At 36.9% G+C, this 26,929-nt stretch overlaps 2 protein-coding genes across 4 annotated transcripts in view; one reads left to right on the plus strand and one right to left on the minus strand.

Annotated features, from left to right (window-relative positions):
* The window catches only part of LOC135481764 (synaptotagmin-1-like), a 37,791-nt gene extending 22,933 nt beyond the window's left edge, over positions 1-14,858 (minus strand). For 2 of the 3 annotated variants that reach the window (XM_064761450.1, XM_064761447.1), the window contains exon 1: positions 4,104-4,265. The gene's annotated coding sequence lies outside the window, so the exon portion shown is untranslated. Of the gene's footprint in view, positions 1-4,103; positions 4,266-12,912; positions 12,995-14,829 lie in introns of those variants that run through there. The other variant, XM_064761448.1, reaches the window with a different exon arrangement.
* Positions 14,859-15,377: 519 nt separating this feature from the next.
* On the plus strand, positions 15,378-25,556 carry LOC135482042 (transaldolase-like). The gene is made up of 9 exons (XM_064761868.1): positions 15,378-15,594; positions 17,833-17,956; positions 18,706-18,813; positions 19,784-19,915; positions 20,830-20,890; positions 21,771-21,885; positions 22,702-22,831; positions 23,424-23,491; positions 25,319-25,556. The coding sequence occupies exons 1-9, from the start codon at positions 15,501-15,503 to the stop codon at positions 25,477-25,479; spliced, it is 993 nt and encodes a 330-aa protein (XP_064617938.1). The 5' UTR covers positions 15,378-15,500; the 3' UTR covers positions 25,480-25,556.
* Positions 25,557-26,929: the final 1,373 nt, after the last annotated feature.

Below are 26,929 nucleotides of genomic sequence, written 5' to 3' on the forward strand. Positions count from 1 at the left end.
AATTCTATTTACATGAGCAAAGACAATGACATCAAATCAGAAATTACACAATGGATGCCTCTGGTCCCATGTGCGTCAGTTTATAAATAAATAATAAAGGCAATATGGTGTTGGCACTGGTATGTATGTACAAAATTTTCGTTAGCACAACTAAGAACTTTCAAGCAGGTGTATTAGAAGCTGTGACAGATGTTTCTGTACAATAGATCATAATCACAGGTGTAAATTATTTACATGTACATTGTACATAACAACCAACACAACACATGGCCTTCTTAAAGCAGCACCCTGTAGACTACAGAGCTATTTCATAATCTACATGTAGCTTCTCAAGAAAAAAAAAATTAATATAAATTTTTTTTTTTTTAAATAAAAAGTAGGGGGCCTCCGTGGCTCAGTCAGTTAGCGCGCTAGCGCAGTGTAATGACCTAGGAGCCTCTCATCAATACGGTCGCAGTGAGTTCAAGTCCAGCTCATGCTGGATTCCTCTCCGGCCATAAGTGGGAAGGTCTGTCAGCAACCTGCGGATGGCAGTGGGTTCCCCCCGGGCTGTGCCCGGTTTCCACCCACCATAATGCTGGCCACCATCATATAAGTGAAATATTCTTGAGTATGGCATAAAACAGCAATCAAATAAATCAAATAAATTAAATAAGAAGTATATTGAACATTTCTCATTACAATTGATGTTGATGTTCTCTCTTTGTTCCACTGTTCCATTTTAAACATTTTCTTTCTTATAAATATTTTATATTTCACCTGAAGTTTGCTATGTAAAAAATGTACATTCCAAAGCACACATGGCCTTAAACTAATATTTTGGATACTAACACTTCACAAAAAAAAACAAAAAAACTCTTAAGTGGCTTTTTATAAGGGGGTTGAATCAATTAGAATCATGTGATTAGAAAAGAGCTAAGCTTGAGGTGAAATACGGTACTAGGGTATGTTATGTGTCAAAAAGCTCTGATATCAAACCCTTCAGCTTTTAGTACACCTGTTAAAAAGTGTGCCTCAGAAACTGTGAAACTGTCTAACCTGTGGCTAGTATCCTTTATCAAGTACAGTTCAATATCTCCATCATGTGTAACAAAGATAAAAACCCTACAACTTGAACAACACGGGACATCGGCACTACACGATATCTCAGCCACATGTTCCATCATCTATCGATCAAGTCTGTTAAAACGGAGTTAATATTTCCATAATGTCTCAGCGCTAGCTGGGTTAACTATGGCAATAAAAACTGTGGAATATGCAGATTACATTCTGGGCTGCCACAGGCCCCTGCCCAAGCCTGGGAGCTTGGACAGAAGGCCTATGCAATATTGATGTATGCTTGGCTATATACTGGCACTGACCATGCACAAAGCCAAGTTCCTCTTGTGCTGCCAGGGTAGGCTGGCATGGCTTTATACTGTAGCGTACTGTAAACCCTCATACATTCATAATGAACATGCCATGTCCTGCCTATGGCTACAGCCGTTTCTTTGATCTACTTATGAACCATTTGGATACCTATATTAATAATCAAAGAATTAACCATCCAAAGTCTATACCTCAGACCTTTTATATTTCCCTTTCAGAACGTAACAAAGTGGCAATGTGTAAACCTACCAGCATGTTTTTAGGTGGCTAAAAGACCTAGTAATAGTGACATACAAAATATCACACAACAAGTGTTAAAAACAAAAATGTTGCACACGGCTTTGTGAAATTGGGCCCAGATGTATTGATAATCTTCAGTAAAGAATCTAACTTTCATCATACCTGTTGAAATTGTGTAATTTAACCTTGAAAGAACACTTTTTAAAATGTATATGTTTTTATTTTTAAAAAAAAAAACCTTAATAATACTTTAAAATAACAATTTATCAACATTATGGGCAGAAATATAGGCAGCTTAGAAATATGCTAATGACATGAGACTGGCTATAGTTATGTTGTGCCTGGAGTTGAAAGGTGTGTAATATTTGTTGTGTATGCTAATATAGTGTATTAACAGCTATATTACTGTGACTTCAACAGGATTATGGAACACAAAGGGCACCTTAACTTACAGCCTGTATGCATTATTTTGGTCCTGACTGTACTGAAACCTGCGCAAGTCTAAAACTGAGGTGGGGGGTGGGAGGGAGGGGGTTTGGGGGCTTGGGGAGAAAATTTGAACAAAAAAAAAAAAAAAAAAAAATCTATGACATCGTTTTTATTGTTATTCTGATGTCTTTCAGTGATCACTTTATGCAATCATTCAAATCTGTCAACTTCCAGCCTAACACATTACAAATCCTACTTCAAATTTACAATGGCTCAATATAAAGAACCATTAAATACTGTATTAGCCGTATAATGTAAATGAGTATAGGCATACTGAGCCACACCACACACAATCACATCTGGAGGGCCCTTTATACTTACATTCTGCTAACAGCTAGGATAAGAACAAAATCTGGCTAATCAATAATCACAGATATTATGAATGAGGGCTAAAAGGCTCTGTCAGTTTGTATCAATATTCTGGGTATTTAGCTACAAAGATCGTGACGTCTTCAATAGCGCCATCTGTCCTGGTGGGCTAAGATTGACTAACGAGATCCATAATCTGCAGCTGTGGCATAGCTAGGCCCGATCCCTGATCCAGCGATACCTGTATGTCTTCTCTCAGCCATGTTTTATCTGATCTTTATATTGAACAGAACACAGGGGTTCCAGGTGTACTGAGGTCAACAACCCAGCCCAGGTCACTGCCAATATATATGTTTATTTAAACAATAAAATGTAAACATATCTTAAGCCTCATCATATCATGTGCACTACATAAGTGTATGTCCACTTATTCTAACTGGCAACAGCCCAGCTTCATCAATCCTTCAGTCCGTAACATGGTAGGTAAAAATAAATCCTGATTAGGTCATACGTTGGGTGGGGTGGGGTGGGGTGGGGTGGGGTGAGGTGGGGAGGTTGTCCTCTTTCATAGATTATATTTCCCTTCGTCCCCTTTTTATATATATATTCTTGAAATTAAAAGAAAAAAAAAGTGGCTGAAATAGGTAATTACTTTTCACTACTTCAATTTCATGACATGATTACTACACACATCCACGTATTAAGATACGGCTTATATGATATACTTTAGGACAATAAAGACAATAAGACGAGACATAATAAAATCATGAAATTTTTTTTATATTATTCAGCATTTATGGTACTTCATTTCAAGGATATAATAGTATGAAATTTAAAGAATCCTTGAAGTGAAACCAACATTCCTAAACACATGAATAATCTAAGTTTATAATAGCCTTTCATGGTTACTGGGAAATACACAATGCCTGTAAACATTGGGAAAGACAGTTAATTTCAAACAGGTTGAACTGGGAATAATAGTCATACTACTTCATCAGTAGAGGAATGATTATTTTCAAAATAAATGAAGATTATGTAAACTATTATTGTTGTACTGAGTTTGAAAAAATTAAACTAATGGTAGATATACTCTGAACATCCTTCCCACCGCTGTACATGTTCAAGCCGTACACCTACATGCATATATGTGCCTACGTGTCCACTTCACGGGACGCTGACGTGCTTATTCTTACATAATATACAAAGACAATAATCATGATAAGGGAAATTCTCCTCAGACGGTATAAACCATGCAGTCATTACATACCACCCAAGCGTGGTGTCTGTAACTACAGGTATCTAAAAATGTTACATCAGCTATAATTCATGTTCTGTTTGGCATACGTGATATAACTGGAATTGGGTAATTATGTGGTAAGCCATAATGGCACAGTAAACAATATTTATAATTTGCCAAGAAACACACTAATAAGCATTGGTGTAAAACATAAAGGATTTAGTAGGAAATGCTGTCAATAGGGAGAATGGAATTCTTCCTAACAGAGAGTGAAGGGTAACACAGAGAAGCTGATTTAGGTGCTAATTAGATGTGAGAATGGCTGAACACTGCTTCTGCGTCTTCTCCCTTTTTCCCAATATGGTCACCAGAGAGCCAGTCAGGCGCTCAGCTGTATGATACTTCCAAAACAAGGTTACTGACATACACCCAAACCCCAACAAAAAAATCCCTCACTTACCGTAGTCAGCAAAACAGACACAGTTGTAAATCCGTCCCAGTTAGATTAAATGGCCGACTATGCTGTTCAGACCAGCATTTTGGCTGGTTTAGTGTGATGGTTTTCCTTGGATCTGACTGCCAGACACTCGACGCGTATCAAGCTGCCCCAGTTTTCACCATTAGTCCCGTTCGCTAAGTCTGTTGTCCGATCAATATACACTGAGGCATTCTGGGTAATGGATTTCTTCCAAAAGCCGATCAATAAAGCATCCGCTAGCCAAAGAGAGGCCATGCAGCCAGGATTCCAATGACACACTGGGACTGTGAAAACCTTCTGTGCATTCAGAACTAACGCTATTGTGTTCTTTGCCAGACACCAGTTTGGGATGAAAGTGGGGGAGCAATTCCACATGTAAAACATAACTGAATGAGCAGAGATAATCATATTATGTAATCTGTCACATATATACATACACTAGAAAGGTCATATAGAATACACTACATGGGCCAATAAACCATGAGTATAGCTCGTCAAGGTCGCATCAATGCTTCGAAAGAGTGAAGTCAATATCTGCAGAAACCAGACAAGCATCTAATAGAACTTCGCGGTCACCTCGTTAGTGAAATGCATCTAGCCCAACAGTGCCAGCTCCGTTCAGCCAGGTTCTAAAGCATGTAAAATCAATATAACATCCCGTATTTCCACTGATTACACTTAAAGAGATTACTTTGCTGTAGAAGTCTATTACAGCACACTTCAACAGAATCCTGCGTCTAAAGCTTACTAAATTCCACAACATGCACGAGGACAAGGGCTTTCATTCTACGAGAACAAGAACTTTGAAGGACAGGATTTATAAGATGGTCCAGTTCATACATCAAAAACACGAACCTGTCTTCCGGATTAAAAGTCTGAAAACGCATCCATAAGCAAACTGATCAGTTCTACCAGAGAAATCCACAATCTGCAGTTCAAACACTGTATATATTCACCATCTGATGGATTTGATCGGTGTTTTACGCCATACTCAAGAATATTTCATGTACACGATGGCCTTATGGTGGGAGGAAACATGGCTGAGTCAGCCAGAATATTCATCATTTGCCCCTGGACACTTGAGTGACAATATAAATTTCTACTGATGTACATAAGTTACCATGTTTGAGATACTGTTTGAGTGATCCAAAGCTATACACATTTTTCTCTCTTTTCTGTAGTATTTATGACGCACGTTCTAGTTCTGTGTACATGTGCTCTGTGCATACTCGTATATGTACACTGCTATAGCAGAAAACGGTGTGTTTCACTCCAATGTGGGACTTTTGTGTAGCCTGTCTCCCATTAGTTATTACTGTCTACGTAGATTCTTCAACGGGAACGTAGTTGAGTGATGGCTTTATGCATACTATTTACATGTACACAATTAGATCTTCCCACCATTCCACAACATTGGTGACAAATGAAAAAATTAGCATGTACCTCTTGTATGAAACAAGACAAGACAGTACATATAAGGGTAGCGTTTGATTTGAATGATAACACAAACTGAGGAATAGACACTGAAAACCACTGGCAATGACGACATCAGCAATTAAGTGCGTGCACATGCAGTATAATTAAACCTACCATAACTGTCATTTTAACACATACTACAATGTAAATTTTCAGTAGACTCATGGAAGCCTATAATAATTAACTCCATCTAAATTGATATGGAAGAGTCTACACTGCTAGATAAGCCTGCCAGAAATCTGACATGTCTGGTACTGTATTATTATCAGTGTACATGTATATATATATATATATATATATATATATATATATATATATATATATATATATATACCTACAGGGAAAAGGGCCCAATGTATGTCCATACACATGTCCTACCCCCCACCACAACAGATGGGTTATCACCTTACATGTACACTAATGAGCTACAGGAACTGTGAAGTAATGACCACTGCCATGGAAACCTATGTCCACTGTATAGTCCTCTCTCAGCATCTGAGCTCTTCTGACAGCCTCAGTGACTGTAGTGGAGACATTAGCTGCCACATCTTGTAACTCTCTAATGCATTGTAAAAAGGTGTATTTATGATTATCAACAATATCAAATATAACTTTTCTATGACATACAATGAGAAGGCCCATATGTAATACGGCTGAATAGATCCTTTTTTTTTTTATAATTAGGATAAACATATTTCAGAAAATATCTGGGATCATTTGGGCAAAATGATACAGCGTTCTTGCGAAAAGTTTAGCTAAAGAAAAGTTTTTTTCAGCTAAAGTGTAATTGCTTAGCTGAGTAATTTAAGTTGTTAATTTGGCGTATATGTCTTAGGTTTAATCCAGAAACACTTCATAATGGACTCAGCCAAAAAATACTGAATAAAGCAATTTTCTGATCTTTACTTGTAAGTTTTTAGAAGCCAGATCCAGGCATTTATATATTGATTTTCAAACCATAACGGAAAAATAGGCTATGAAATCTGCCATTCTACACCAAATTTATAGTCAATAAAGTATGAATATTAAGCACAGATGACATTCACACTTGCTCTTGCTGTCACACTCCCGGCTATGGTATGCAGTGCTCCTGATTTAATGATACGTGTATATGACTAACATAATTTACATAACCACATTTTTTCCCACCCCTTTCAATATGTTTAACAGATCGCCACTGTATCCTTGAAGTTAAAACTTCTTGACTAAATAAATTAAATTAAAAAAATAATTTACATATATCAGGTTGCAACTAAAAAACATGCAGTGGTGCGGTATGCAAAGATAAAGATTTTGTCATATGCAACTTCACATGCAGTTTTTTAAATGAAAATAAAATTAAAATGACTGGCCTCCATTTAAGTGGAACTATGGAAGTTCCTGTGTTTCACACATTTTTTGACGACTGGTTTATTTGAACAAAGAAACATAGAGATGTACGAGTTGACTCATGTGTGCTGGTGTGTTTATGCCTAGATATATTTTTAATAAAGAATAATTAATATATGCATCAATAAATTAATTGGAGCACAAAATATACTCTATAACCCCTAACAACACATACTGCACATGTAAATACATGTACTACATTATTAATAGTCGTACTAAAGAACACAAAACATTCATCAATATACATAAATGTTTACCGTCAATTAACCCTCTCATCATGTTAAAACCATCATTTACTCTAGACTGAATACTTTAATAATAGGGGTCAGGTTCGGGGTCAAATTCCTGTTAGCTGTCAGTGTATAATGTGTATATCATAATGTCCATGCCATCACTGTACATTAAAACAGTTAACATTAAGTGAGTAATGTTTATAACATGTCACTGTAAAACTACGTGTATCATTAATGCTGCACTGGGTCAAATTTGAACTGCAGAGCGTTGGTGTGTAATTATCAATTAAATGTCATTAATTCGAGTCATTTTGTGAGGACATGTCCAACAGCCAGTAATGAGAAGTAAACAGACATTAGTCACCAGCATAAACACACACAATCAGCTCACACATGTATATATATGAACATCTGCATGTACACACAATGTAGAAAATAACAGTTCAGACACATTTCTTTCAGGTTATGACAAACCTGAGTTAAGTCATATTAAGAATTTATTAAAGGGACATAATTATACTTCAGCTAATTCTTTTACATGTACTGTGATACCAGAGTGTTGTTAAACATTTCAAAGCCTACTTTAAATTTATCACAATATATATTATTATTACTGCTTTCTTAATTTATTTATTTATTCATTTTCTATCAATATAACCTATGTTTAATGAGCAGAAACAATTAAAATTAGACAGTATCAGGGCACACCCTGACATATCATATACCTACACGTCATTAATCTTCAACTTTGCCATCAGTGATGAAATTTTAAATTTTGTACTTGTACCCATTGTACATGTCCACTATATGTATCCGTAGACCTTCAAATTACAGGCCTTGAGATAATAAAATGCAGTTTTGGGAATAATTTTGTCATCTTGCAATATGTCCTTGGAGAATCAATACAGGTATGGAACCTCAAGGTTGGGAGCCTGATGGAAGTTGGGAGTTTATTGAATAAGTGCCTTAATAACGCCATCACATTTGTCACTTATGTGACAGTAGTCTGGTTTGTATGTGAAGGTAACCAGAGTGCCTGCCGTGAACCATCACTCTAATAACACCAGATACCTGAAGAATTGTGCATTAGAAGCATTTTATTGGGAGTAACCTGACCAACCTTCAAAAAAAAAACCAAAAAAAAAAAACAAACGGGCATTACCTTAAAGTTTTTACTATACCTCTGATGGAACTTCCTTCTGTTTTCGTCTCTCAATGTTAATTACCCTAAATGACCATAAATTTCATCCATGACTAGCCTGCCCATTATTCCTGATTTTGAGAGTTCCAAGTAACTGATTTGAGAAAAGATGTTTTGAGGTTTGCTTGGAGCTTGGGATGATATTCTACTGGCAAATCGTAAATTTCAACACCAAAAAGTAGCATTTTAATTGTGTCATTTTTTTTTGGCCTCCCCAAAATGCACTTTTATGAGTGAAATTTTGGGTCATTCATGGTAACTTAAAATCCCAATCTTTTTCAATGGCCAGTATAAGAAAATAGATTTCCCTACTGACCTACTTTATTTTGTCTGGCAGGGTCGTGTGCCCTCCCCACTCCCCCCCCCCCCTTGACAAAGGGATTTTTTTTATGGATTTCCTGAAAAAGCTCTTGACTTTAAGCAAAAGACAAGCTGGCAATTGTTGAATTTGTGCATGTGACACCTGTGATAACACTGGCCTGAAGCTAAAGGGGTGCAGAGAGATGAAGGCTTTAGTCAAATGAGCTAACGAGCCAGCCTTGCATTTGATTTAAATAAATTTAAACCCTATTTGACAGCTCCACCATTAGCCCTGTGTTTAACAGACTCAATAATGTAGCAATATGTAGATTTTATAGGTAATATGATTGCTGGTGACTGTTAAGGCCATATGTATACTTTGATCTTATTTTTATGAGATGGAATTTTCAGCCCCACCAGGACCAAAAGCCATTAATATCCCTAGATTTAACAACAGTCCACTGCTTCCTTATGGGTCAGTCTGTTCCTCTGTACACGTAGGTTTCCAGCACGATGTATGTTATGCCATGGGATTAAAGAAACCAGAAGCTGCATGTTCGAAATACCCCCTTTTCATTCCCCCAACATTTGCAAATACAACAGAGAGCAAAGAAAACCTTAAAAGACATAGCATGACGTTCTGTTGCTTAGTTTGGCTCCTTATAGATTGTTTCATGGGCCATTCTTTGTGTGCAGAAAAACTTAAGTTTTAGTATCACAAGTAATTCTGAAAATGGATTTTTTCAGGCCATAGTTTAGGTGAAATTAAAGAAATTAATTAAGCTATAACCATTGAAGGAAACTGAGGACTGAAGGAAACTACAGTCAATGGAGAAACTCAGGGCCAACCATTGTGAGAAACAATTAAAGGATCAACTATAATCATCTAGATAGACCGAGGGTCAACTACAACCACTGAGGGACAACTACAACCACTGTGAGTCAACTACAACCACTGTGAGTCAACTACAACCACTGAGGGACAACTACAACCACTGAGGGACAACTAGAACCACTGTGAGTCAACTACAACCACTGTGAGTCAACTACAACCATTGAGGGACAACTACAACCACTGAGAGTCAACTACAAGCACTGAGGGACAACTACAACCACTGAGACTCAACTACAACCACTGAGGGACAACTACAACCACTGAGAGTTAACTACAACCACTGAGGAAAACTGCCTGTCACTACAATCAGATAGGGAAACTGATGATCAACTACAATCAGTTATGGAAACTGAGAGGGTTAACTCCATTCAGGCAGGGCAACTGAGGGTCAACTACAATCAGACAGGGCTGAGGGTCAACTACAATCAGTGATGGCAACTGAGGGTCAACTACAATCAGATAGGGCAACCGAGGGTCAACTACAATCAGATAGGGCGACTGAAAGTCGACTACAATCAGTTAAGGAAACTGAAGGTTAAGTACAATCAGTTAAGGAAACTGATGGTCAACTACAATCAGTTATGGAAACTGAGGGTCAACTACAATCAGATAGGGCAACGGAGGGTCAACTACAATCAGTTTAAGGAAACTGAAGGTCAAGTACAATCAGTTATGGAAACTGAGGGTCAACTAGAATCAGATAGAACAACCGAGGGTCCACTACAATTAGACAGGGAAACTGATGGTCAACTACAATCCGTTATGGAAAATGAGGGTCAACTACAATCAGTTAAGGAAACCAAAGGTCAAATACAATCAGTTAAGTAAAATGAGGTTCAACTACAATCAGTTAAAAAAACTGAGGGTCAAGTTCAATATGTTAAGGAAATGAGGGTCAACTACAATCTTTTAAATGAGGCCAAGTACAATCAGTGAGGGAAACTGAGAGCAAATTACAACTGTGAGTGAGAACCTAAGAGTCAACCACCAATGAAAGAAATTGATGGTAACTGCAACCAAGGGCAGAATCTCAGGGTGAATTGCAAACAGCAAGAAACTCTGTGGGTCTACACAATGGATCAGAGGAGGGTGAACACAATTGATACAATCCCAACTGATTAGAAAGGTTGGCCTGAGCAGTGTCATGTGTGAGGTACATGCGAGTGTATACCCAGCCAGCCCAGCTCAGCGAGTGGTAATGGAGGGTTACAATCTCAGGCTGAACACAGCACTGACAATACAAGGTGTTGGTGAATATTGATTCTTGCTACAGAGAGATCAATAATGTGCTATCTACGTCGAGCATTTTACCCATCAGCCTACGCTGTTGCTATTGGCTACCAGTGACGTAAGCAAGGGTCCCCAATTCCCCACAGGTCTCCTGTGTTCTCACATCTAACATGGCTTCAACTTTCCTAGCCAAAGATTTATTCCAGTAATCCAATAAGCGCATGGGAGCAGCATTTGAACCAAAGTGTCCGATGGATATTATCAGCACCTAGAAATGAAGCCTTATGAATTCAAAACGAGCTGTTTTGAGCATTTCATCTCCCGATATTACACCAAGTCATCACAACAGACGGATCATGAAAACCTCATTATCATAATGTATCTTTGCCAACTATTTTTAACAGCTGACATAAACCGTATATCCACTTTGCATTTACACTAGGTCACCAAAACAACTGCCACTGCCTTGGGGTGACGTGTCGTTGAATATAGCACTAGTATTTTCAATTTTCAGATTTAAAAGTCTACTGAATCAGGATTTTATCAAGGTTATAGTAAACATTTTGAAGACAAACCAGACCCTATTGACTATAACTGAAGATACCACCATATACTACTGAAGGCTAATGGCACTTGATGTCTTGTTTTCCTGTTAGAAAATTTTGGAAAATTATTGCTTGGGACAAAATATTTTGCTTTTCATTCTTAAAGTTGTGTGACAATGTGACAATGAGTTTAAATGCCAATGTTAAAAATGACGTACAGGCATGTGAAGGGATATAATTAGAAATCTATTAAATGTGATAGGCCAAAAGTCCATAACCATGTAAAATGGCAATTACATGTGGAGCATGATACTGCTAGGAACATGAGAATTTCAAGACAACTTCTTCAGGTTATAAACTCAAAAAAATTCAGCACTAGTGTATACATACACTTAGAGAGAGAAAGAAAGAGACAGTTGAAAAATGCCAACACAGTAAACTAGCTTTGATGTGTATATCTCATGATACATGTACTAAAGCTTTGATCTTCAAAGACTGAGCAGTCATGTACATATACCGGTACACAATATACCAATCCAAATACAGGTATTTACAGGGATTATTCATTATACATGTGTGTATGTTGACAATATAAAGGGAGTGACCTTTACTGTGAAAGCTGCCAGGGTACGTCTATAGAGGGCTATAGCTATGGCGACTGTAAAATGACCTGTTTTTTCAAGGCTCAAATGAGTCTTGTGACAGAAACTCTGACAGCTTTCATCAATCTTCACAGGTAAGTAAATAAAAGTGAAAACCTAGACTTGATCATTTCAGTCCAGCTTATTTCACATGACCTTCTGGTTATATTCGACAGATTGAACCTTATCTTTGGCTGAAGTCAATATTCATTACGCTCAAAGATTTTTCTCTCATGCATTAATGAATACATGGCCAAATTATGCCATATCGACGATATTCCGTGTGTATTCCATGACACACGGATATGGATATGGAATCAAACCACATTGGCAGTGCTTGGCCATCATTAAAAATATGTTGCTTAGGCATAGTTCCACCGAGCCTTCAAAGGGACATGGCGGTTTCTTTTTTTTTTTTAACTGTGCATTTTTTGTTTTGTTTTTTTTCCCCACTTTTGCAGTCAGAAATTTTCTTTTTTTAAGCAGCACCTCCCAGCCCCCCCACTAAAAAACTCTGAGAAAAAGAGATCAGATTGGAGATTTTCTTTTTTTCAAGCAGATGAAAAAAAAAACCCAGAAAAAGATCTTTCGACCCAAGATAATCATCCAATTATAGTGTCACAAACACGAGTGTTTCAACGAAAGAGCGAAGCAAAACGTAATTCTATTGGCTTATTGTCTAGGGGCCCAAGATCATTTTCTGGGAGTTTTTTTTTTTCCTCCTTGATCTCTTCAGAAACACTCTGATACCAAAAGTAGGTAAAAAAAAAATGAAAAAAATGCACAACCTTTTACAGCAGTGTATAATCCACATTAGCAAACACCACCCAATTCTGTGACAACTGATTAACAGAAATATGTACCTAAATGCTGTGACTTACCGTGACAAAAGATGAGAGGTCAGGAGGTCACTCAGACTGACCTCGTGTCTCAGAGATCTCCGGCCAGGATACAGTAATAAATCTACAAGACATAAAAAAAAAAATTGTAGTTTCATTTATCACAATTATAACAACATTTTCAAGACACATACAAACGCAAGACTTGAAAGTGAAACCACGCAACATTTTACCAAGGTCTTCTTGGTTTTTACCAGTCGGTCAGTAACTGTCACCTTCAACCAATTCAAACTGAAAAAAATTACATATAACATGCAGTGATAATAATTTATTTCCTAACATTTCTATACAACCACCACCACCACCTATTTTAATAAAGCCTTAGCCTTTGAATAAGTGACTGCATTCAGTTTTTACCTTGGCTTCCTAATTTTTGTCACCTTGGGAGATGAGCTTAATTTGCTTTTCTGATCTCTAAGCCACAAGATGACAAAAGAAAAATAAACATTATGAATTTAATGAGTACATTTGTATATTTATATATAATTCAGTCTCCTATCTAAGCCAAGTTTAGGCCTGTACATGAAACAAGGAAGGCAGTTAAAATGCATGTTAATCATGACGATGATGTACAAACACTATAATCTACCTGGCAATTTCAAATCCTACTTTAAATAACTGAAGAATATGGAGACAGAAAAACGATCAGTGTAATCAGGACACCAAGAAAAACATGTCATAAACATCAGGAGTACAGTGAGTCAGGTATATATGCATGTCTTTGATTCTGCAGATAAAATGACTCATTCTGTTACTTTAATTCGATATACCCAAAAGATAATTATAAAAGTGGTATCTTATGACATACTGATGTTCATTTTATTGCACCAGGTCATGCCACAGTATGAGTCATACTGTGAAATATCACTGCTCCAAACATGTTTACAAATTTTCCATTTTCTTCAATTTTTTTATTTCTTATTCTATATGGGCAGATTTTCCATATTTTACAAACAGAAATTAGAAGTGAAAAAAGTCCCCAAAAGTGTAACCATTTCAATTACCCATGTTTAATTACATGCAAGAAGGACTTGGCATTAAATCTCATACAGAGATTTTCTTATGACTGTTATAAGTATTATCTTGTTAAATACTGGTACAGGTCTGTGGTGACATAAAGGTCTATGGGTAAAATGAATCCACTCCCCATAGCACATTGGTCAGATTGGAAAATAAAAATGACTGTAGGCCTATTTGTCCATAAAAAAATAACCCAAACAAAACCAAAAACATAAGTTATCGAAACAATACTCTAGTTTTCCAGCATGCTAAGTAATACGGTTGAATGAACCCTGGGAAATCAGGAAAGTGAAAAAAACAATGATGTACCGGGTAACCCAGATGTTAATTCTACCAGCTGTGAAGAGGAAGGGCTATACAACACCTTGCCTTGTGTCTTTTAACCAAGGCTTTAATGATTTTGGAAATAAAGCTTACTTAACTTAAGGTTTTATTTCAACCATTTGTATTCCAACAGGTGATTAGAATTTAGAACCATTGATGGCGGCATCCATGTACGTTAACATTTATAAATTACAAGTACAACGTACCGGTACGATATACAAATCTGTTGACGAATCTTGTTTGACTATCCTTTCTAATGACCTACTGCCATTGCCCAATTTTGTTTGTTCTCGCTGTTTTCCGTCCTAACTTCTAAAATAAATTAAACATTAAACCGCAAAACCCTCGAGGATGTCAACTTCAAGCAGAGACGAGTCACCGTTACTGTTTAGTGTTTGGAAGCATTTGACGGTTGTAACTCGACATACGTTATCCGATTCACACAGAATGAACTGTGTCTATCTATTCAGTATTAGTTGACACACCGTTGATATAGGCAGTTGTCAATCCCATTTAGAATCTGTCCCATTCTTACCCAAAAAAAAATCGTCAAACCTGCGGTTTGTGACAGCTTGCTTCCCAACACACCTGCTTCGGTTGCCTTTCTGTGACGTCATAATACATACAAAGAACAGATAACTCTTCCATTATGACCCCAAAATGATCTGTCAAATCAATTATCTCCCCTGTGAATTACGGATAAGAGGAGATAACTCTAATCAAAACTGCTAAAAATTTGAAGCCTAGAAGTTATCGCCCCTGAATATCTGTTCCTCCCAGAAAAGTTTCGATGTTTAACCGATGGTTAAATGTAGACAAAAGAACTGATTAAATGTTCAAATGTGAACAATCTTACTTGTTTCTAATTTATCAATCTAGTTATGTCTCTTTTGTAGAGTTTGCAATCGAGTAAAGTTCAAAACGACGCCGTATACATGTTGGAAATGAATGGTGATATTTGGCTAGCACGACAGACGGGGTTATTTCCCTTCGCGACGTTAGTGCGTTTTCGGGCACCCAAAGAGAGTAATGAACACATTCTATCGAACTAAATTAATATGTTCCCCGAAATCAACAGGTACTTCTCGCTAGGTGGCAGTAGCTGTTCCCACGCATGGTTGAGCTGCATGAAACTTTCCGGTGTGATTCGCAGGTTTCATGAAAACACCTGATTTGCATCTCAATTCAACTGAAATCAATTAAATTCGGAGACAAGCAAAGTCAGAATGACAGAGCCAAACGCCAAGATACAAGCCATGTCTACGCTCGATCAACTGAAAAGCTTCACCACGGTTGTCGCCGACACCGGCGACTTTGAAGGTAAGCGCTACGCGTTGCATGAAAATCCAGGACGTGCAAGCGGTGGATTAGCCGACAGCCGTGAGAAGTTAAAAAATGGATGCAATGAAATTGACCTGTGGAAATTATCTCTGATAGTAATACTGCTACTATAGCGTTAAATCATTTTTGTGATTATAGTAAACTAAAAACAAAAAAAGACAAACAATTTGGCGTTACATTGACAGTAAAAACAGCTCCATGTAGTTTTGAAAATGATTGCGTTTGTATTTTCACCCGTCGCACTGGCTATTCCAGTAGACACACACTTTTCGACAATATGCATGAGGTATTAACCTTGGGAAGGTAGACAAATTTGTAGATATAAACGTGTTGTTGAGATTTGTCCCTGGTTTTCCCAAAGAGAGCCGCCTCCAATAATAAGTGATAAACTGCCTTCCATTGTAATTTTAAGTTGACGATTTAGAACTACCTTGGGTGGAACAAGCAAGGAGTCCAATCAGTTATAGGCCTTAATATTAGCATACTCAAATGATTTTTAAAAATCAATACATTTTTGGAAAACTCAACATATGTGTATTTCAAAAATGTTCTTAATTCAACGAGGAGACAAATTCACATGTGACCACCTGGAATACAGCCCCCCCCCCACCCCCCAAAAAACAGGAATTGTCTGAAAATAGCCAAAAATGACCTCAATTTTTTGGGCTGAAAATAAGACCTAATTATTCCAGTAATGTGTTGCTGGGAAGTATATAGGCACAATGTTATAATATAAAAAGAAGAATTATAGTATGTAAGAATCAGTGGTAAATTTAGGGGTACAAGTTGCAAAATTAAATATAAAAAATGCAGAAGTTCAGCTGTTTGGGTGCACCATTTTGATTTTACAGAAGTCGATTCTCGAAAAATATTTCTGCTTTGGTTAATGTGTAACAAATAAAAATTAATTACTAACAAAGTGTTTGGAAATTTTAATTTTTAACTGAAAATGATTTAAGTCAGACATTCTTTTGTGAAATCCACCCTGTCAATATTTGTCTTAAAAGAAAGTACTGTTTGTGTTATATTTTTCAATTATTTTACCTAAATATTAATAATTATTTATTTTGTAATCTCACATTACACTGTCTAAGCAAATGCCATAATCTCTTCACATATAATCAGCTTTCAAGTATTTCTGAACTTAAGAGCTCATTGCTTCTGGAGGCATATAAATTCCATCCTTTGCCATTCAAATTTATTTTATTTGTTTAATAAGGCATTTACTTATATCACATAATTCCGTTTTAAAATGAGCTGATTATATGACCTGATCATGCACAATTAGTATGCCATTGTGAACGTAGAACCAGACTATTGAACACTACACAGTGACTGAACAATGCTGTGGACACTTTGTGCTCCAGTGTAAACAAACTCTTTCATTGCGTGCTCATTAATCATTTTGGTACCTCCTGCTGTCAAACCCCAACCATCAAAATTAGCTCTAAAATCACTCTGGTCCTCACTTAAAATCAAACAAGAAGCAGGTCATTGTTAGGCAATAAGTTGGTCTTTTGCTTTTAACTATTGTCATCTGTGTAATACGCATAAAATCAGCATTTGTATCTACTGAAGTCTTAAGACCTTAAAGGAGGAAGTTGTAACTTCCTTTCTTGGGGTTTATCACGAAGGGGATAGTGTGACGACTGGTTAACCTGCATCAGTATAATGTCTCGGACGGGGCATCTTACTTGCCTTCGGTAATGTATCTCAGCGAAGCAGCACTAGATAAAGAGCGGTGGAAATCCATCCTGCAACAAGGAGGCACATTACATGCACTCTAAGGATTCCTTCGTTGCCATATGACTGAAAAATTGTTAAGTACAACGTTTAAACCCCAAGCACTCGCTCACTGTAAAACAGGGGCTCCTCGATCTCCACTATCTGTTGGGTGCTATTGGAAGCTATAGGGATGTAATCATAGAGAAAAACGTGGTGCATCTGTGACCCTAAGACTGGGATCTTGAGGTCAGCTTTCAGCCATTCAACAAAACAAGCTGGTGGCGCCCCCTGACAAGCCTTGGGAACACTATTACTATCATGCATATCGTTAATTATATTTTCTTGTTGAATACCGAAATAAATTATTTAGATCTGTGATGTACTTACACATATATTCAAGAAATTATAATGCTTGGTTGCAGAGGAATTTGTGTAAGTATTTTTAACATGTATAGCACTTCCTTTACAACTCTCTTCTGTATTTTTTTTCAGCCATGAAGAAGTACAAACCTACAGATGCCACTACTAACCCCTCGCTGATCCTGGCAGCTGCTGGCATGCCGAACTATAAAGGCCTCATTTCTGAAGCAGTCAACTATGCAAAAAAACATGGGAAGTAAGTGAAGAAGAGCTTAAATAAACCCCTGTGGTTCGGGGACAGATTTATAATCTTGCTCAGCAATCAATGATTGTGGCTTAGCGCTACAAGGGCAACATTTCAGCTATATTGTAGCGACTGCCCGAGACACCATTATACATTGTAAAGGCAAATAAATGCCTGACCAGGGAGCCAAAACTGGGGAAATGAAAATCTTTCAAACTGGGGCATATGTGATGTATTTGGATACGTTCGTATTACCTGCAACTTACTGTTTTAAGGACAACATCCTAAAAATATCAATGTATAATTTTCATAATGATTATTATTAAGTTTGTTATGAAATTTTTGTTTTAAAGTCATTTTTAAGCTTGGATGGAATCTTACAAGTGTAGATGTGATTTTGTTGTGATAGTGCAGATTTGTTATTATTGAGAAGAGTAAGGGAGAGGGTGAATCATGTGGGGATGAAAGGTGGGCGTGGCATGGGGTGGGTGTGGGTGGAGACATATAGACATTGACACATGTGGCATGACCGGTGATCTCATTCTGTGATGAAGGGAGTTTCCAGCTTTCTTGTTTTCACAGATTGCTGTCATTAAGGCCGTTTGTTCTAATAGTCTACCTGCTCATTATCATCAAACAAATACATACAGTTGGCTGAGAAATCTCCGATAAAACAAGCTAATTGTTTTAGAGCAAAGTCAGACTGTGAAATTCATTTCTACACATATCCACAGTGACTTTTTTTTTTTTTCTTTTTTCAGAACTCTAGATGAACAAGTGACAATTGCCTCAGATAAGCTTTTTGTCCTATTTGGATGTGAAATTCTCAAAATTATCCCTGGAAGGGTTTCTACAGAAGTAGATGCAAGGTAAGATTGTGTAGATCAGGGTTTTGCATTTTTTTGTGTGTTTATCTGTGTGCAGCCACAATTCTTTTTTCTTTCAACCCCTGATTGAAAAGATCAAAGGTAATGACTTCAAAGTATGACCAGTCATCTATCTAATAGGTTTAATACATACATACACACACACATACATACATACATACATACATACATGTCATTTTGAAGGAAGAAGCAAGATATTTATGCGCTATGCTTCTTTTTATCTGCTTATTCAAAAAAAAGTGTGGATGGTTGAAAAATTTAATGTGCATATTCTACAGCAATTTTGGTACTTCACTGCAGAACTGAAATGTGTCCCTTTCTCAGAATTACCAGCACTGATTTACTGGTCCTGTGGAAATTTGGTTTTTGCAGCAGAAAAGTTAAACAAGCCATTGTCCGACTGGCCTGTATCAACATTTTATTCAGTTACTATTAACCATATCTACATTTATAAACAATAGTCTAAAAATAGGGCTTTGCTGAGATGCTGTACATTTAGATGATCTGATGGAAATACATCGTAGAAGATTTTGATGCTTACTTGAAGGACCAGCTAATATCAAGATGACCTTTAGGTCTCCATATATCCTGGTTGTGTGGACCAAAGGGCACCTAGTCCTTATTTTGTTGCTAATTTCGACCCCGTATTACATCATTCGGACTCTCTATTATTCATTCCTGTTTTACGTATACTTCCTGAATGGAAATTTCCGATGTATCTGTAAAGTACTTTGTGGTTCTACTTGCCTGTCCCAATAAACCAGTCTATTTTACTAATCGCCATGACACATGCGTTCTGGTTTAGGAATTGGCAAATATATTGATTTTGTTTGACTAGGTTTTATTTGACATTTGTAATTTTTAATTCGGAAATGTTATCTGCGAAATCCATGGTACTTTCAAATTCCCTCTGTCATCCTTACCAGCCTGTGTTTACGTGTGTTTCTCACAGATTGTCTTTTGATCAAGAGGGGATGATTTCTAAGGCTCGGCGATTTATACAGCTGTACAAAGAGGCCGGTATTGATAAAGAAAGAATCCTCATTAAGCTGAGTTCTACCTGGGAAGGTATTCAGGCTGCCAAGTGAGTTATCTCCCTTAACGGATGAGACCAAGGCTCTGTCATGTCCGTATGAAAATTTTGTGTCCTGACCAATGAATTAACTGATTAGTAACTCCAAAAAGGTTGATAAATCCATTTCTTTTTTTTTTTCTTACTTTTTTATTTTTCAAATTAAATTTTGAACCTAAGCTTATAAACAAATTAAAGTTTGTATTTACCTGCTGACTTGATGCATACATATATTAAGATTAGGCGGAAGCTAGTTAGAGGATACATGAATGGTACTATGAAATGAAGAGTATGATTTTAACGAACTTTGAAAATATTCCTGATCATAGACTATCGTGGATAGCCGTCACCATTGATGTCACCACAGCTAGCCTTAAGAAAACAGTAGTTTAAAGCCATTTTTACACCCTAAGAAGAAAGGTGATAAACTTTCTTGTAATTTTATGTTATATAAATATATATTAAATATTTACAACATATTAAGAAATAGAAACCAAACATTTCATGTATCCTTTAAGTGTCTCGGTTTTGAAAAAGTAAAATGTAGATTTTTAGAACTTTGAAACTTCCATAAATTTATGTTTTTTTTTTCAATAGTTTGTAAGAAATGGCACTTGAACTCTTCATGTCAGTATCACCCTTCTCTGAGTGCTATTTGGGGTCTACAGTCCTCTAGGCTAACCTGTAGACATTTAGATAAAGTTCTCTGAGTATATTTGCTCAGATTTTCTTAAAGTATGTCTGGATTTTCATACACAATACCACATGTCTGTGGAAGTCTGAACATAAAACTTGTGTTTGGCCTGCTGGCTGAGCAGTTTCGTGGACAGTGACCCTGGAAACAAGGTGAAGTATCGTTCAAACTGTGTGTGACAATATTTTTACAACCCACCCTGACGTGAGCTGGTCTGTGTTTGTTCTCACAGGCAGCTGGAGGAGGAATATGGCATCCACTGTAACCTCACACTGCTCTTCTCTTTTGCACAGGTCAGTATTTAATTATACACTTCCTTTTTGAATTTTACAGACTTTTTCATGAGGCAATCCCCTAGGCTAACCTATCTCAGTAACCGTTGAATGGAAACTTTTCTGTTTTTGTTTTAATTATAAGCATTGATGGAAATAAACTATCGAAAACCATCAAAAAAGAACTGCTGTTATTTGGTACTAGTCTGGACATAAAAGAGCATGCAATGATAGCTAAGGAAGTATTATAATCTCAAGAGGGTTGTTAAAAATTAAGACTGGTCCAAAGGAGTAGCAGGTGAAACAAAGCCCCTAACCAGTTCTGGAGTTGTTCAGTTCTGGAGTTGTTCAGTTCTGGAGTTGTTCAGTTCAGTTTTCTGTTAACTTGATGTTCAAATTATCGGCTTATCTGACCTCATTTGCTGAGTTGTTAAGGCGCCCACCTCCTAGACGGGAGGTTCAGGTTTCCTTTACTTTTTGGTCCTGTGTAAGATTTGAACGTACTGTCTCACTTGGGAGACAGCACAGGTGGATAGTACTATGAGAGTAGTTTGTCATGTCTGGTGTCCTTAGCATGTTATTATAGTGAGGCAGCACTATAAACCAGTCTGCTACAAACAGTCTACTAATATGACCAAAAATAATGTTCTAAATGATGTTGATCCACAGGAAAACAAGAAACCTGAAAAAAAAAGCTGCTTCCTGATTGACTGTGACATATTTTGTTCCCTCTTTGGGTTGTTGAGGCCAAACATAGTACTTTACATCTGCCATGAAATTACTGTCAAATGTCAAGTGTTTTAATGATACATGTACAGGTGAACACCGTATGTGTAGAAAACCTGAGTTGCTTGTCATGAAAGTTACAGATATCTCCAATTAGTGGTCATGTTTCCAACAGGCAGTGGCATGTGCAGAGGCTGGTGTTACGCTTATCTCCCCTTTCGTAGGCCGTATCCTGGACTGGTATGTGAAGAACACTGACCAGAAAAGCTTTGAGCCTCAGGATGACCCTGGTAAGTGCAGGAGATCTCTTCCAGAAGAAGTCAAACAGCTAAATAGATTCATTTGTCAGAATGTAAGTTTTCATATGTTAACCATCTCATTTCACGCATTCTGAAATTGAAACAGCAATGCTCATCAATTCAACTCTTTGTTTTCAGTGCTCTTGATAGGGTTGGAAATTGGATAGGAACTTTGACACAAAATTTCTATTAGTTTTGGTGTGGATTAGTCTCCGAATTGTTCAACTGAACTCCATTTCAAAATATGATTTTAGTTTTACAGGAAATAACTTAGAATTAATATTTTTCCAGAATAATATGTTTTTTTATGGTTGTAGCATGTAGCCATGTAACAAGACAAAAAACAAACAAAAAAACACATGTGTGTGAATTTAATAAACTTCCCTTCATTTTCTTTTCTTTTAAGTGGCCAAATGATCGTAACAGTCATTATCAGAGCAAAGTAACTGTCCTGGAATGAAGCTAAACACAAGTGAAACAATATAACATTTGACATGTAGCTGATCACCATTATGGAAATTGTCTGTCATCTGAGATTTTTCTGCGTCAAGTCTTTCCGTATCTATGTCGGTGTAAGAATTGGATTAAGACATTCGGAATTGATCTGAAATTATGCCCAGAAAAATGCACTTTTTAGAGACAAATAAATGACATAAAATTTTGCTTTTGTTGCCATCCACAAGGATATCATCATACCTTTTTCCGCAAACTCAAAGCACCTATCCAAGATCAGTAAAACTTTCAGAATTGAGCAAAATGTGCAACTCTGTGAAATTCTAGTGATTATATCCTTTCTCTGTTTGTCAGGTGTGAAGAGTGTCACCCAGATCTACAACTACTACAAGAAGTTTGGTTACAAAACCGTTGTTATGGGCGCATCTTTTAGGAATACAGGGGAAATAACTGAGCTGGCTGGCTGTGATCTTCTCACCATAGGGTTAGTACACTGTAACATTACCATGAATATGTAATGGAAGATTTCACCAAAATTTGAAATGTGATATAGTTTTGTACTTTTGGACCTTAGGAGAGAAATCTGGAGCCTTTCTCAAGAAGAAAAATGTCAAAATATATTTTATGCCTTCTTGTTCCATAAACCGTTTACTATTTTGAGATTTTAAATTTTGACTTTTGTCATTTGTCTATTACATATGTGTACTCCCAAACACCCCATGTGTAGATAAAGTGAGCAATTTATATTTTTGTCAGTTTCAGCCATTTTTGTTTTATAATAGCATCTGTTTGATTTATCTCTTGGCAGTGTGGTAATATCTTTACCACAGGCTTTAGGGATCTATTGAACATTTCCCAGAAATGTACAGTGCAGTTGAAAGCATTTATTCCAGATTATGTAAATCTCCACACATTTTGAATTATGCTACATAAGTAGGCCTCACTTCAATGGATTAAACTGTTTTTATTCTTCTGAAATTTCAAAGAAAATGATTTTGTATTTTGATTAAAAATTGTCACCAGATGATTTAAATCACTACAGGTATGGGTTAGCAGTAATCATTTTCTGTTTGTAGGCCCAGTCTCTTGGAGAAACTGTCTGAATCTACAGAGAAGCTGGTGGTTAAGCTGGATGCTAAAGCAGGTATTGTTGAAAAAACCATCTGTGTGATAGCCACAGATATGGTAGAAGACTATGTATGGGAAACGTGTTGAAAAAGACCACTTGTGTCAGAGATGTGGTGGAAAAGACCATGCATGTGCGTGTCACGGGCGTGGTGGAAAAGACCATGCATGTGCGTGTCACAGGCGTGGTGGAAAAGACCATGTGTGTGTGTGTCACGGGCGTGGTGGAAAAGACCATGTGCATCATAGATGTGGTAGAAAAGACCATGAGTGAGCGTGTCACGGGCGTGGTGGAAAAGACCATGTGTGTGCGTGTCACGGGCGTGGTGGAAAAGACCATGTGTGTGCGTGTCACGGGCGTGGTGGAAAAGACCATGTGTGTGCGAGTCACGGGCGTTGCGGAAAAGACCATGAGTGTGCGTGTCACGGGCGTGGTGGAAAAGACCATGAGTGTGCATGTCACAGGCGTGGTGGAAAAGACCATAAGTGTGCGTGTCACGGGCGTGGTGGAAAAGACCATGTGTGTGCGTGTCACGGGCATGGTGGAAAAGACCATTTGTATTTTAGTTAATCCTGATACAAAGTATTTTGTTGAGGGGGGGGGGGAGGACATGTTTAAAAAAAGTTTTTTGGTAGCTTTTTGTTCACCTAAACTTTAAGTGTTAAAGTTCCAAGCTTTTCTTTATCCATGGACTTCTTCGCAATTTTAGAAAAACTGGGAAGATCTTTTTCAAACAGAATGTTGATTGTAGTTGTAAACTAATACAATTTTGGATGTGTGGCATTAGCAGGGCTTCCTCAGGCGCTCGCCATTGTCGCCAGTAGCGAATAAAAGTTTGGATTGGTGATAAAATTAGGGAAATGGCGAAAGTTTCTGGCGGCAAAATTATTTCCTCGAGAATATATACTGGCTATTGAAGAGGTGGAAATTGCGACAGTATGAAGACTCGCAATACACATGGCCATGTGTTGTTCTCCTTTCTAACGGAAATAATGAGTAACGTTATTTCTGGTGAAGTTTTCCTAGTACTTTTCAAGCATGAGAGTTTTCTGTGGTTTTATGCGTATTTTCGCTATTTTTCTGATGAAAAGAATCCATTTACTTTTATTTCAAAGGGCTTCAGTTCAGCAAAACAACAACAACATAGTCACGGCGATTTAAATTCTACAACGAGGGCTCCGCGTTCTTGGAAGTTGACTTTAGATAACGCTTGAAAATCAGTTTTGTTAACTAATGAACGAGAATCATAGCATTTTTGGAATGCCTTTCATAGCCAAATCTAAAGAAAAAAAAATATAAATTAAACAAAATAACTATTAGGGGAGATAAATATAGGTAGTGTTAGACGTGTAAATGAAGTCATCTCCCTTGAAAAATTCAACACGTCCAGTCTTGAACTAAATTTATAAATTATTTTGTAACAAATTTTTCTGATAGAGATAATTGCATTTTACTAGAACCCTACACAGATTAATTGAAAAAAGGTTTGATTTTTTCAAAAACAAAAACACGCTGCCATTATTTTTAGGGCAATTGTTCTAAGTGTGGCATGGGATAAACTCCAGACATAGCTGGAAGAGACCAAACTGATTCTAGCAGCTGAACCAAGGCAGATAAAAATGAATTACAGATGGAGACCACCAAGAGTCATAGATACTGCTCCCATTCAGTCAGTTAAAGTCAAGGCTACTACCAAATTATGGCTAAAGAAAAATTGTATTGGCTACAAAATCTGATGGGTGGCTAAAGTGACTGGCTAAAAAAAATACTGACCCAGAGGAAGCCCTGCGTTAGTCAGTATAAACATTGTGACTATAACTCCATGTTTGCTCTGTCTTTTTACAGCTAAAAAACTTGACCTAGAGAAGATAGAACTGGATGAGAAAACCTTTCGCTGGATGCTAAATGAAGATGCCATGGCCACAGATAAACTTTCGGAAGGCATTCGGAAATTTGCCGCTGATGCTGTAAAATTAGAGAGCAAGATTCGTGAGTTACTGGCCTAATGTGAGTGTGAAGGTCAAGCAGTGAGAACACATGTGGAGGATATAGACGGAGTTATTTTATGTTAAAACAGACATGCCCGAGGCAAGTTATGGTGAAAAATGTTCTCTATGGTACAATATATATATATATATATATATATATATATATATATATATATATATATATATATATAAATAAAAGGATGTATGATGCATTTATCTAAAGACATATTTTCTCTTCTCATATGTATAGTAAGGCATTCGGATGTTAATGTCTCATTTGTACTGTAATAGAAGTATCAGATCACAACTGATGTTAAGATTTCAATTTTTTTGTGGGTGTGTTAAAATTGTTTAAGATTTTCTTAAGATGTTATAGTTTATTGAGAGTATATAGCCTGAAGTGGATATTATGTCAGACGTTAAAGTCAAAGAAAATTCTAACGTGAAGGATATGTTAGATGAAAATATCAGTCCATAAAAATAATAATCGTAACAAAAATCCATATGAAACTATGGATTCTATGGTGGTCTTTTCAGGCCATAGTGGCATCAGTGAAGTCATGTCAGGCTTTTACCATTTAACCCACAGACAGTCAGATTTCATCATTTAAGATGCATGTACACTGTACACATCTATGAGTGTATTTGCTGAATGGACCTTGAAACAAACAATTTCAAGCGAAACAAAACCATGGATGTGATGTCACTGATACCCTCTTGGTCACTACAGACCACCATAGATTCTGGATGTGATGTCACTGATACCCTCTTGGTCACTACAGACCACCATAGATTCTGGATGTGATGTCAGTGATATCCTCTTGGTCACTACAGACCACCATAGATTCTGGATGTGATGTCAGTGATATCCTCTTGGTCACTACAGACCACCATAGAATCAGATGTTTTAAAATCATTTTATTCCATTAAAAATATTTTAAGAAAAGAAATTTTATTTTGTTAAAGTATGTTTAGCATAAACTATAAAGCAAGAAAAATTGATCTTTAGACATTCAAAACCATAAAACATACTTTCATTTGTAGTCCTGTACATTTTTTTTTTAATCAAAGGACTGGTTGTTAATGGTAGTACTAGATATAGAGAGGCATTGATCTACAATCATGACAATAGTTTTAACTATATGGTGAATTGAACTGCCCTGTCTGTTTTTAGTGCAATTATGTCTTGTCAAACAAAACTGAGGTATATAAGCAGTTCTCACCTTGGATTCATGTTGGCATGTTTGGGTTAATTAAATAAACTACTACAGATGAGGTACATTGATATACTTGAGTAAAAATAGAGAAACTTGTTTAATCAGTTCATCTGCATGGTTAAAAGAATGGCTGAAACATATTCACATTTAACCATGTACAATGGTTTGAAGTAAGTTGTTGTTGTTGGCATTGGATGTGTGTCTCGGCACATCGACAGTTTTGCTCAAAGTATGAATCACAATGAAGGTGC

The sequence above is a fragment of the Liolophura sinensis genome, chromosome 1 (assembly GCF_032854445.1).
Source record: "Liolophura sinensis isolate JHLJ2023 chromosome 1, CUHK_Ljap_v2, whole genome shotgun sequence".
Classification (NCBI taxonomy): domain Eukaryota; kingdom Metazoa; phylum Mollusca; class Polyplacophora; order Chitonida; family Chitonidae; genus Liolophura; species Liolophura sinensis.